Source organism: Leptonotus elevatus, chromosome 20 (genome assembly GCF_054856555.1).
Source record: "Leptonotus elevatus isolate MCC_2025b chromosome 20, RoL_Lele_1.0, whole genome shotgun sequence".
In the NCBI taxonomy this organism is placed as follows: domain Eukaryota; kingdom Metazoa; phylum Chordata; class Actinopteri; order Syngnathiformes; family Syngnathidae; genus Leptonotus; species Leptonotus elevatus.
Window position 1 is genome coordinate 5,613,097 of NC_141258.1, and position 11,562 is coordinate 5,624,658.

At 41.6% G+C, this 11,562-nt stretch overlaps 2 protein-coding genes across 4 annotated transcripts in view; one reads left to right on the top strand and one right to left on the bottom strand.

The window, feature by feature from the left end:
• Positions 1-7,026, top strand: part of LOC147156596 (chaperone Ric-8A) — a 33,123-nt gene extending 26,097 nt beyond the window's left edge. For 2 of the 3 annotated variants that reach the window (XM_086064962.1, XM_086064963.1), the window contains 13 exons: positions 93-187; positions 262-309; positions 687-704; positions 1,279-1,368; positions 2,015-2,577; positions 2,694-2,829; positions 3,156-3,344; positions 3,526-3,620; positions 3,812-3,962; positions 4,443-4,538; positions 4,614-4,758; positions 4,957-5,236; positions 5,700-7,026. In XM_086064962.1, the coding sequence (XP_085921088.1) occupies positions 98-187; positions 262-309; positions 687-704; positions 1,279-1,368; positions 2,015-2,577; positions 2,694-2,829; positions 3,156-3,344; positions 3,526-3,620; positions 3,812-3,962; positions 4,443-4,538; positions 4,614-4,758; positions 4,957-5,236; positions 5,700-5,832 (2,034 nt within the window). In that variant the 5' untranslated portion in view covers positions 93-97 and the 3' untranslated portion in view covers positions 5,833-7,026. The remainder of the gene's footprint in view (positions 1-92; positions 188-261; positions 310-686; positions 705-1,278; positions 1,369-2,014; positions 2,578-2,693; positions 2,830-3,155; positions 3,345-3,525; positions 3,621-3,811; positions 3,963-4,442; positions 4,539-4,613; positions 4,759-4,956; positions 5,237-5,699) is intronic. The other variant, XM_086064964.1, reaches the window with a different exon arrangement.
• On the bottom strand, positions 6,718-11,444 carry irf3 (interferon regulatory factor 3). Its single transcript, XM_086064965.1, has 11 exons — positions 11,275-11,444; positions 10,415-10,581; positions 9,406-9,577; positions 8,984-9,051; positions 8,860-8,908; positions 8,717-8,782; positions 8,308-8,550; positions 8,044-8,134; positions 7,644-7,930; positions 7,448-7,572; positions 6,718-7,288 (listed from the first exon to the last, which is right to left on the bottom strand). Exons 2-11 carry the CDS (start codon positions 10,577-10,579, stop codon positions 7,178-7,180), a joined length of 1,377 nt encoding a protein of 458 aa, XP_085921091.1. The 5' UTR covers positions 10,580-10,581; positions 11,275-11,444; the 3' UTR covers positions 6,718-7,177.
• Between the last annotated feature and the right edge of the window lie 118 nt (positions 11,445-11,562).

The window sequence follows — 11,562 nt, forward strand, 5'->3', positions numbered from 1 at the left end:
TGCACGGCAGCCATTTGTCAATCCATTAACGCATAATCTCCGCCTCCCCCGCTGTGATTATTGTGTAACTTCCATTTTAATTATTGGTGTAGGAAGCATGGTCGTGGACGTGGAGGGGATTATCCGGTGCATCAGGCGCGGGGATGCGAACGTCGTTCATACCCAGCTGCAGGAATTCAACAAAGAGGTAACGTAAACACGCATACGCTCATTTGACAGCGTGCATAATAATGATGGCTGCGTGTGGCTGTGTTCCAACAGTACGCCCAGTGTTTCTTCTTTGACGCAGAGGAGAGAGACAGGAGGAAAGTAAGCATTTTTTTTTTTTTTTTTTACAGTATGTCTCCGCATCCGCCAGTAAAACGTCACTCCCGTTTATTAGTCCCTTTCCTGTACGTCATCCAGCCTTCTTCCTCAAACCCGTCCGCAGCTATCCTCCACACTCCATCTCTGATTAGTAATTCTGCTGTATCAGTTGTCCCTGATCCTCTCCGTTTGCACGCTCAGGCAGATTGCACCCCCGACACATAACCGTCTGAGCTTGATAATCTTTCCTACGCTCTCCAGTCACTCGCAACCGCTGAGCAGCACTCAGCTGTGTGAATATCTGTCTTTGATTGATCTTGTTTTCTTTCTTCTTCTCTCTTCTGCTTCTTTGCACGTGCGGCCTGACTGCTCGTCTAAAGCAAAGAAAACTAGAAGAGGTACAGAGGGGTGACGTTTGAGAATGTTATTTATTTATTTATTTATTTATTCATTTTACCAGTGATTCACAGCCGCTATGCCATAATACATCATCGGGTGTGTCGCTCTAAATGATGCAATTTCACTTGATTGGTCCAAAAAGGATTCCGTTATCTATGGCAGCGGCGTAATATGTGTCTGGCAAAACAATTCAATGCTCTTCCACTAGATGGCAAAAGATGCATTTTGTAATCTGTGTAATCCACCTGTTGCTGCTCACCATATTGGCTTTGTGTTCAACTCAACCGACCCAAGTCGTTTATGAGATAATTCAATTGAGATGCTCATTATTACAGGTAGCATACTTTTTGAAATAATGTATGTGCCTTGGTTCAGAAAAGAGAAACACTAAGCTTGATTGTCTGTAAATTGCTATTGAAAGGGGAATGAGTTTTTTTTTTTTTTAACATATAGTAATACATTTATATATTTGTAGTTTTCCTACAGTATAACCTACATAACCATTCAGTTCATGTAAAAGCGCCACTGGTATAAAAAATGCTAGTTGTTTGAATCCTTTCATTGTTTTACCAGTTCAGGAAGAATAAAGTGAGGGAGAGCACTGATTCCGACTCTGACTGCAATGAGGATGACCAGGAAGACCGAGGCCTCCTTCTCAGACAGGTCTGGACCACACCCACTTTTTGCTTAATCTTTGATGTTGGTGTCAGTACAAGTACAGTAAACCCCCATTATTTATGGTGAATAAGGAATCGATCAGCCCTGGTGTGATTTGACACTCCCCCAAAAGTGTTTATAATTGCCTATATTAATAGTTTAAATTATAAATATATATATATATATTTTTTTAGTATAATTTAAAACAAATAAGTAGCTTTCAGATGATTGGAATTTAAAATAACTGATTTTACTTGTTCTTACACTTTATTGTTGTTGTTGATGATCAATACTATTGCAGTAAATGCATATTCTACAAGTCTGTTCGCCCGTCAATCAAAGGGAGTCCGGAGTCACGTCACATTTATTTATTTATTTATTTACTTACTTACTTACTTATTTATTTATCTATGTAGGCGGAAGTCGAGAACCACTGCCATCTGGATAATCAATCAAACTAATCAGCTATTTTAGTGTGGTTAAAAAAAATATATATTATATTAATTATTTTTAAAACGCACTAATAGGTGTGTGGTTCTATTTCTATTTTTTATTTTTGTTTAGTTTTTTTTTTTTAGCAAATATATAAACAAAAAAGGGAATAGTTTAATGAATAGGCTGGCGTTGACTGTATACATGTATTTGTCTTCAGAGTTTGGCCGTGGTGCTGGCGAGGTTCATAAGAACAGAAATCCCATGTCATCTGCTGCGAGTCACTTTGCGTACCCTGAGGATCCTCTCCAGAGACAAGAGGGTCCTGGGACCCTTGGTGACCGACGACGCTCTCCTCACTCTGGCCAAAGTGGCCGGGCTGAGCACGAGTGAACCAAATGACAGCGAGCCTGACTCAGATTTCTACGACAACATCATCTCTTCCCTCGCCCAGGAGGTCAAAACACCGCCGTGTTGTGGGGGCGCCGATGACGACGACGACCCAAACCAAGAATGTTCGACGTTTGGGTGCGATGGCAAGAGTGACCTCTGCAGCGATCCGGACAGCATCAGGCCCAGTGTTGGCCAAGCGCACAGAGGTAGCATCCATCACAAGGAGCTGGCGCAAGGGAGGAAAGACCGCCGAGAGAGCAAAATTGAGGACGAAGATGAGGAGGAGGACGGCGGGTCGGGAGAGGAGATGCAGAGGAAGGAAGCTCTGAAGGTGTTGTGTAATATGGTTTACAACAGCACTTGGGCACAGGAGAGGTTCAGCGCTCTGAGGTGAGGTCTACCCTCACTATTATTTATATTCATATATTTATAAGTCAGCGATGTCAAACTGCAAGTGGTCTTCATACGCCACGCAGCTCCTCTGTAGCTTCTCTTCCGTGTTTCAGCCTGATATGCGGCCTCAGAGAGCGTCTCTCCTCCAACGTCAATTCCTCGGACCCCTCCAGTGTTCAGTTCTACGAATTACGACTCACCTTCCTCGTTACTGCACTGCGACCTGAGCTCAGCGCTCAGCTTCAACAGGTGACTAAAACCTGTTTATTGTCTTTGACTTTGGCGTTCAAGAAAGAATGGCCTGGAAGCCCATCAATACACTAAAATGATTCTCAAAGTGTGGTGCAAAGGCTCCCTCTAATGGTACACAACATGCATTGCATTAAATGTTCAAATTGCATAATGCTAGTGTTATTGTATTTTAATGTTGGTTAGTATTGCTTGATGCGGGTTAAAAGGGCTGAGAACCACTGCTCTAAAATAACAATGAAGAGAAAGGAGTTACTGTACTTAAAATTTTAGAACAGTGAGTGCACTCGTTCTATTTTTAAACTGTCTATCAATTCCTCCTTCAGGAGGGAGGCGTCTCCATCCTCTCAGCAGCCCTGGAGAGCTGCCTGCAGGTGCAATGGAAGGAGCAGTACGAGTGCGTGCTGGACCCCGCGGAGCCACCTATTTCTCTGGAGGCCGCTCAGCGCATCATCGAGATCCTCAAAATCCTTTTCAACGTCACACACAGATCCCACAGGCAGTCGCCTGCTGAGGTGACTTGGAAACTTGTCAGGGAATTCGTGTACTATTTATCGTCACTTTGTTTTTGCGCTCAATGTCGATCAGATCGAGAACTGCACTCCTTGCAATTTTTTTATGTGTCAACTACGGATTCCTTCTTTGACTTTTGACTCAACGTGAACTAATTGAGAACGTGTGTTGTGCCCTCTTCAGGCTGATGCAGCTCTCTACCGCCACCTAGTCGCCATCCTGCGTCTCTGCATGATGCGAAAGTGCGTGACGCCGGAGGACACAGATGAACTGCAAAGGTGAGACCTTTTTTTTTTCTCCCTCTCGTCTCTACTCAAAGTACGCTAGATTCATATGACGACTGTGGTTATAGGCGAATAAAGGCGAATGAGCAAAGTATGTGGCCCAATTCATTCTGCAATCCAGCCCACAGAGATCTTCTACTGTCAAGTGTCAAGTCTAAAATCCTTTTTTTGTTTTTGTTGCATAGTCACACAGTCAACCTGTTGTCAGCGCTGCCCCTCCAGTGTCTTGATGTTCTCCTGTTGGTACCGCCGGAGCCCGACTCGGAGCAATGCCATGGCGTCAACATGGACTGCGTCCAAACCCTGCTGCTGTTTATGGAGCGACGCCTGGAAGCGGTAGTTCTTTTAATATTAGTCGTAAACTAGCTTCAGGTTGTTTATATACACTGATAAGGCTTTGGTGCTTTTAAAAAAAAAATCATTTTGACCAATAATGACCAAAACCAAACCCTGCTGCTGTTTATGGAGCGACGCCTGGAAGCGGTAGTTCTTTTAATATTAGTCGTAAACTAGCTTCAGGTTGTTTATATACACTGATAAGGCTTTGGTGCTTTTAAAAAAAAAATCATTTTGACCAATAATGACCAAAACCAAACCCTGCTGCTGTTTATGGAGCGACGCCTGGAAGCGGTAGTTCTTTTAATATTAGTCGTAAACTAGCTTCAGGTTGTTTATATACACTGATAAGGCATTGGTGCTTTAAAAAAAAATATATTGGCAGATCATTTTGCTTTAGTTAAGTATTCTATCCTCAAGTACTTTTTTTTTTTGCTGTGTAGATGGCAGTGACATGACTGTGCTTTTCTTCTTCGAAAGGGAGATAAAATCAAAGAGAAACTGACGCCAATCCTCAATCTGCTGACGGAGAGCTGCCGGGCACACAAAGAAACACGCCACTACATCAGGAAATATGTAATAAGGCTGACAAAATCATGGCAACGGTAACCAAAACACAAAAACTTTGACGAATGAACTCAACCTCCGCAGGTTCTGCCTCCCCTGAGAGATGTTTCCCAGAGGCCGGAGGACGGCTGCACCGTGAAGAGCCGCCTGATCCGTCTCATGACTCACCTGGACACCGACCTCAAACACTGTGCCGCTGACCTCATTTTTGTCCTCTGCAAGGAAAATGGTAACTACGGAATGTTGGAATGTGGAAAAGACACTGTGTGTGCCAGTATGAAAAATACAAGCCTGATTTTCCAGAATTTTATGAGTATTTGAAAGTTCAAACAGTCTTGAGGTCTTGAGAATTGTGGAAATCAAAAAAAAAATGCAAATACAAAAATTGGTGGAGAACATAACATAATATACAACTTTTCCCTTCCAGTCAGGCGTTTTGTCAAGTACACAGGCTACGGCAATGCGGCAGGTCTGCTGGCCACCAGAGGCCTTTTGGGCGGCCCGACATCCAGAACCTCCTGCAGCGACACCCGCTACTCCAGTGACTCGGACTCGGATACCGAGGAATACCGTCAAGTTAAAGACCGCGTCAACCCGGTGACGGGGCGAGTGGAAGCGGAGCTGCCGGACCCCATGGAGGGCATGACGGAGGAGGAGAAGGAGGAAGAGGCCAAGAGGCTCATTAGAATCTTCAACAAGCTGTCAAGGTCTGCATGAAGTACAAAAATCCTCCGATAATTCCGAGGGGGTAGGAAAAACGTTGATAATTGCCGACAGATGCCTAAAAAATATGGTGCCAAAGTGCTACTTTTATATCAGCCAGGGCTTTGGTCTGTCTAATGGAAGCTCTTGCACTCACTTCAATATAATTCCTTTCCACCAATATGCCACAAAATAATGCCAAAGCCCTATTTCTATATTTGACATGGCTTTGGCGCCATCTTGTGACATATGTGGGCATTTCAGGAAACAGCAAAAACAAAACAATAAAACCAACTAATAACAGGATTGGTTCTCCCCCAAATTTGAGGTTGAGTGCATTCACAGACAGACGGGGGAACACTTCGTGGGGAGGATTTTGGAACCTTATTTTTTTTGTCAGATTACATACAGTAAATGTCCATGACAGTTTCAATGTATGTATCATTAAATCACATCAAATGACTGTAGGGATAACATCATTCAGCCAATGGGAGTGGACGCAGATGGGAAGCTGGTCCCGATGGCAGGACTGCGGGAGGACAGCCTCACCGAAGAATCGACCTCAGACAATGATGCAGATGAAGTTGAGAAGAATAAATGAAGTACCTTTTTCTTTTCTTTTTTTCTTTTTTTAATATCCTTTTCATGCAGTGGTTCTCTAAGTAAGGGCTGGGGATCCCCGGGGGTCTGTGAGCCGTAACTCGGTGGTTGTCAAAAATAATTTTAAATTAGGAAATGAAGTGTGGTTCTTGCCTACATATGCGGATGAGCACACAAATAAACAAATAAACCAAATACTGCTCTCTACTATTGGACCAATTAAAAGCCCTGATATATGACATCATCACATACGTCTGACATTATTGCATGAATAAATTTGTTTAGTTTTTTTTGTTTTATAAAAGGCGTAGCCTGCTATTAAAAGAATGAAATGCTATTTTTTTCAACCAAAGGGATATTTTTTTCATGGATATTTTATCGTCCAATTGTAGAGTATAAAAGCATCCTTTTCCTAATAAAAAAGTTATAGTATTGCAAGATTAGAGTTATATTTTGGGAATTCATTTGTTTTGACTTTAATTCGTTAAAATTTGTTATCAATAATATTATGATTTTATCTTAGAAAATTTTGACTTTGTTCTTGTAAGAAAGTTACTTTTTATACCAACAAAATGTATTTTTTGTAAAAAATAAAATTACAAAAATATCCCTTTAAATAACAATAATACTAGTAACAATTCTTATTCATGGGGGTACATGTGGTAGTATGTATGTTTTGTTGGTGATAGAATCATAAGGGGCCCCTTGGAAATATTTCTCCCCTGTGAGGGGTCCCTGGCCCCAAAAGTTTGAGAACCCCTGTTTTAATGCTTAAATATCTAGGCTTTTTAATTTAATGTTTTCCTCCCCTTTAGAAGAACCAACCTTTATCTATTGTTTTATAAATTTCAGCTATTACATTGGAGATATACAACTGTACACTATGGCAGTGATTCCCAAACTTTATTGCGGGAAGGCACATATTTTAAACTAATAATAATAATAATAAAAACTCTTGTCACACCAACAAACAGAAATGTTACACAGTTATATACTTTATACTGAAATGATGATCTCATCTTAATTGATGAATGGAAAATGCAGCGCACACCTGTTGTGACTTTATAGTTTTAGGTGCGTCTTCACACCCCATAATTAGCAAACGCTATGTGTTAATGTATCGAAAGTCGTTCATCATCTGATTAAGTCTGAAATGTGATGTGTAATTATAGTGATTAAACAAATGATAAGAACAGGATGGCTGTCAGTCTTCTTCATTGCATTTTCGCACGAAGCAGTTATTTGCAGAGGCACGAGTAAAGGTAAGGCGAAAAGTCCAAGTAAAATACAACCAAAGAGCGTGTAGTGTGTAAAAAAAAAAAAAGAAAAGAAAGAAAAGCCTGGCGTCATCCTATGATCATCTCTTCCAGCGATATTTGCAGGTCAGCAGATTTCAACGAGGACGAGCCGCCCTCCATCGCCATGTTCTTGAAGTGCTCCAACGTCGTGAGTACCACCTGCAGGAAAACAACCAATCATGACAAAGGTGTGGACAATTTCCTTCATTTCTCACTCAATACAGTAAACTTGACGGCATCTTGTTGTAATTTCAGAAACACTGATCAAGGTGAATTTGGAAAAAAATGTCAGGTATTAGGTGTAACTGCGGACGTCACCTCCACTATAATGAGTTTCTTGGTCCAAGGCGATTTCTGTGGGTCAGGCCACTTCTCTCCCAGGCAGAGCAAAAAGGAGCAGGGACCACACTCTTTGCTTTTAAGTTCTATAAAACCCAGTAATCCTATAGGAGACAACACATATTAGAGGCAAGTAAACGCCACACATGAGATGAGGGGCTAAAAAAAATCCTACCATGGAAAAAGTCCTTCATTGGATAAAGCGCCTGCGGCAGTTTTGGGATCTCCTGCGGATGTCCGCTCTGGTCGAAATGGGAGAAGCTCCAAAAAGCTTTGATTTCGCCTCGTCTCTGGCCGTAAACGATGTCGCCCGACGCGCCTACGACCAAGCCCTCGCCCAGCTTGTCCAGGATGCACTGGGTCAGCTGGGCTTGTTTTTGATCCTTGATGTTGACGGGTCTCGGCAGGGAGACCAGAGACAGGCCCGACTCCTGGTCCAACACTGGCTCCGCCTGTTCGGGCCTTGAGCAAATGTTCACAAAGATGCTATTCGTTAGCCGTCTGTGGCGTTTCCCATCCTGTGTTAGCGTTAAGCTAAAGTGCCTCATTTACTGGGAGCTTTGTTTCGACATTACCTGTAAACTAAGCGGAATCCAGCTTCGTTGGCAACCAGCTGCTCCGACACCTTCTTCCCTCGGTAATACACAATTATCCTGAATTCGGTCTCTGAACAATGCAAAAGAGAATTTGCATTGCTTTAATTGATAGTCACAATATGCTATACAGTAAATAATGCAGTATATGTCATCATAGATTCATTTAAACTTTGCGCTATTCATTTATATAACAATTCTCCACTTGTCATCTTCAGTGCGAAGTCTGAATAGAATTTCACTCACTGAAATTATTATCTTTGGTCTGTTTGATGTCGTGTAAAAACTGCTTCGCTAATTGGCCCTCGCACGCCCCACCCACGGCTCCCTCCATTGGATACGCCGGTTGCCCAGGCGACCCGGGTTCACCGACTGCACCCTCCGCTGCTACTGGATACGGCTGTTGCCACGGCAACGCGCGGCCACCAATCACGAGCTCATGCTGGAGCTCCTGTTGCTCGGGAGGAAACTCAAAGGCTGACGATTCTTCTGCGGGGGGGAAAAGTTGGGAGGAATCGAATAAGTTTACAGCGTGAGGTGCCTTATAAGGCCCAAACTCGCTGTACCTAAAAGGTGCATTTGGGGGGATTTTTTTTCCAACCCGTATTGGGTTGTTTTAACGCAGTAGTTTTAAGGGTGAATGAATTGCGAATACCTGCTTGAGGCTGAATGTTGAGCTGCTTCAAACATGTTTCCAGAATGTCCTCCCTGGGGGTGGATTCTGTCAGCAAATTTGAGTTGAGAACAGGGAAGCATTCTGAGGCTGTCGTATGACTTAGAAATATGAGAGACGTTCACCTTGGATGGGACAATAGAGACCCTCGTCCATGAACGGGACAACGTGGCTCTAAAAGGCAGACATGCACGCATTAATATTTGAATGTGTCTTTCAGGAAGGCAAAGACACAACGCGGTCATGTACTTCTTGTATGGGGGGACTGTTGTGGAGATCCAGATCGTGTTGGCTGGGCGGTCCAGCAGAAGAGTTGTCTAAAAATAAAAATAAATCAAATATTTGTAGTGACACAGCTCGTTTCTCATTAGCCATGCAGGTGCCCCTAATGTTATGAAATAGATTGAGATTAAGTTGATCTCCATTCAAAGTAGAATTGTTTTGATTTGCAGTTCAATGAATATTAATAACCGCTGCCTCCCTCCCTCCTGTCTTAAGATTAATAGTGAATCTCACTGGCTGAATAATTTCGCAGTGTCTCTCAGTATTTTTAGTGTTGGAGAAAAAACATGCAATGCATCAAGATGACTGGAGGTAGCTTAGGGAACGTCATCCGTCGGGGAATAGTGTCGCGAGTGGTGATTTAAGACCGACCGGTGACCGTGGCTCACCTCCTGAAGTCGACTCGTCTGGCCAGCGGAACACTTTGTGAGGGTTTGCCGTGTCGTTCTTTTTGTCCGCTATTAGAGTAAACTTTTTGGCTCGCAGCGCACATCGGAAGTTCCTTTTCCACACCAAAGACTCTCCCTGGATGCGGTTGTTGCCACTCACCTTTGCCCAGGCCTAAGTGCAGAAACAGACATGCATTCAAACAATCCCAATAGACAGAAACTATGCTTCAGGACCAGGATCACAGGGAAAAGCTAAAGTGTATCTGTTCTGGTAGGCTTTTCCTGACTTTTTTTTTTTTTTTGCTATCCAGCCTGAATGTTTTGTGCTTTTAATAATTCTCTTCACCTTATCAAAGTCTGCAGGTGCTGCTGGAGAAAAACAGCCCCAAAGCATGATGCTGTCACCACCACACTTGCAAGTAAGGTGTTTTGTTGTTGTTGTTGTTGTTGTTTTGGTGATGAGCAGCGTTTGTACCAGCACATTTTGGAATAACAGCCAAAAAGTTCAACCTTGGTTTCATTGGACGTGGGGGAAAATGTAAAATGTAATTTGAACAGGGGTGTGTAGACTTTACATCCACAAAAATTACTTTATGCAGTCATTCATTTTTTATATAGTTATCTAATCAAATAATTGGTTAATTAATTCATTGTAAACAAAAAAAAAGAAAACAATATTAGTCAAATTAACACTTTTACTTACACATTTAATATTTCTAATTTAATTTATTAACTGATTGGTTGATAAATTACCATTAGATTAATTATAAATATTTTAATTTAAAATTAAAATTAATGACTCAAAAATATTCGTGAAAATAATATATTTTGGTACACATTTAAACTTTTTTTTTCTTTTTCTTTTTTAAATAACTACAAATGACCTGGCCAATCTGTCAATTTTGGTAGGCACATCCAATCATTACATATATCTTTAAAAAAAAAAAAAAAACTCATAAATGCACACCCACAGAGCTAGATGGACGGACAGACAGACGTACGTAAGTACCTTGAAGATGAGAATGTCAGTATCAGAAGCGTCTTGTCTCAAAGCGTGTTTCCAAGGGATGCAAAATTCCGTTTTCTGCTGGTTGGTCCAGTGGACGCCAGGGTACGCGCCACTGTCAATCTGAGCCCGAAGCCACTGGATGAGCAGAGGTTTCGAATGAGCCATCTCTAAAAAAGCAAGGAAACAACATTTTAAACAAAGCATGGACAGCAGACATGTTGCTTTTTGTGATGTTTCAATAGCTGCCATTACAACAGAAATCCGCAATAGTTTTAAAATTTTAATCTTCTGCCATGTATGCTAAAATGGCTCTAATTAAAAAAAAAAAACTGTCAACTAGGAACAAAAAAGGAGCTGATCTTATATACAGCGGCTAATAAAAGTCTGCACACCCCTGTTAAAATAAACTTTTGACACCATCCATCTTCCTTCCACTTCATGTTACACCACTAAACATTCCTGACCACTAGAGGGCGACATTGTAGCATAGACGTCAAAATGGATTTTAAATCAACAAAGAATAAAATAATCACTAATTTTATATACACTGTACACGCAGTTCAAATTTGACTAACGTAACCTCTAAACTCCAGGTGACTTGATTTTATAACTAAACTGACATATCACAACTGCAATTACACATTCGTAAGCAACGAAGACGAACTGTAAACCACGTCGTGAAGCTTACTTTTATTCGTTTAGAAATATTACTGTATACTAAAAGCTAACGGCTAAAGTTGACAGAAAACAACTTGATATCGATATTCGAATAGCACTGACACTAAAAGCTTGTCTGCAATCCTACCAACGATAAAATTATAGCAAATACCCGTCCACTATTAAATTACGATATGTTTTACCTGGAAATTTGCAGGTCAACCTTTCGATGAGATGTGTCCGTCGTTCTTCTAGTGCCCGCTAAGTTGCTGACGTTAAATATAGCGCGGAGTGCTGGTGATTTCACTCGAAACAACTCGGCAGATTTCAGTTTCGTTTTCCAAACGCCGACAGGGAGTTTCCACTTCCTGGCCATTGAGCCCTCAAGCACACAACTGGATCTCTACACGTGTGGTAACTAAAAATCAAAAACTTATAAAATGATAATAAATTAAAAGTTCACATAAGAAGATGACAGAGAAGTGAAACAG

Bases quoted from the DNA above. Each gene is read 5' to 3' on its own strand.
- irf3 (XM_086064965.1), bottom strand. From the start codon at position 10,579: ATGGCTCATTCGAAACCTCTGCTCATCCAGTGGCTTCGGGCTCAGATT. The intron at 7,931-8,043 runs GTAATGTCGAAA...CATTTGCTCAAG, and splicing joins GGATTCCGCTTAGTTTACAG to GCCCGAACAGGCGGAGCCAG. The intron at 7,573-7,643 runs GTAGGATTTTTT...TGTCTCCTATAG, and splicing joins AATGAAGGACTTTTTCCATG to GATTACTGGGTTTTATAGAA.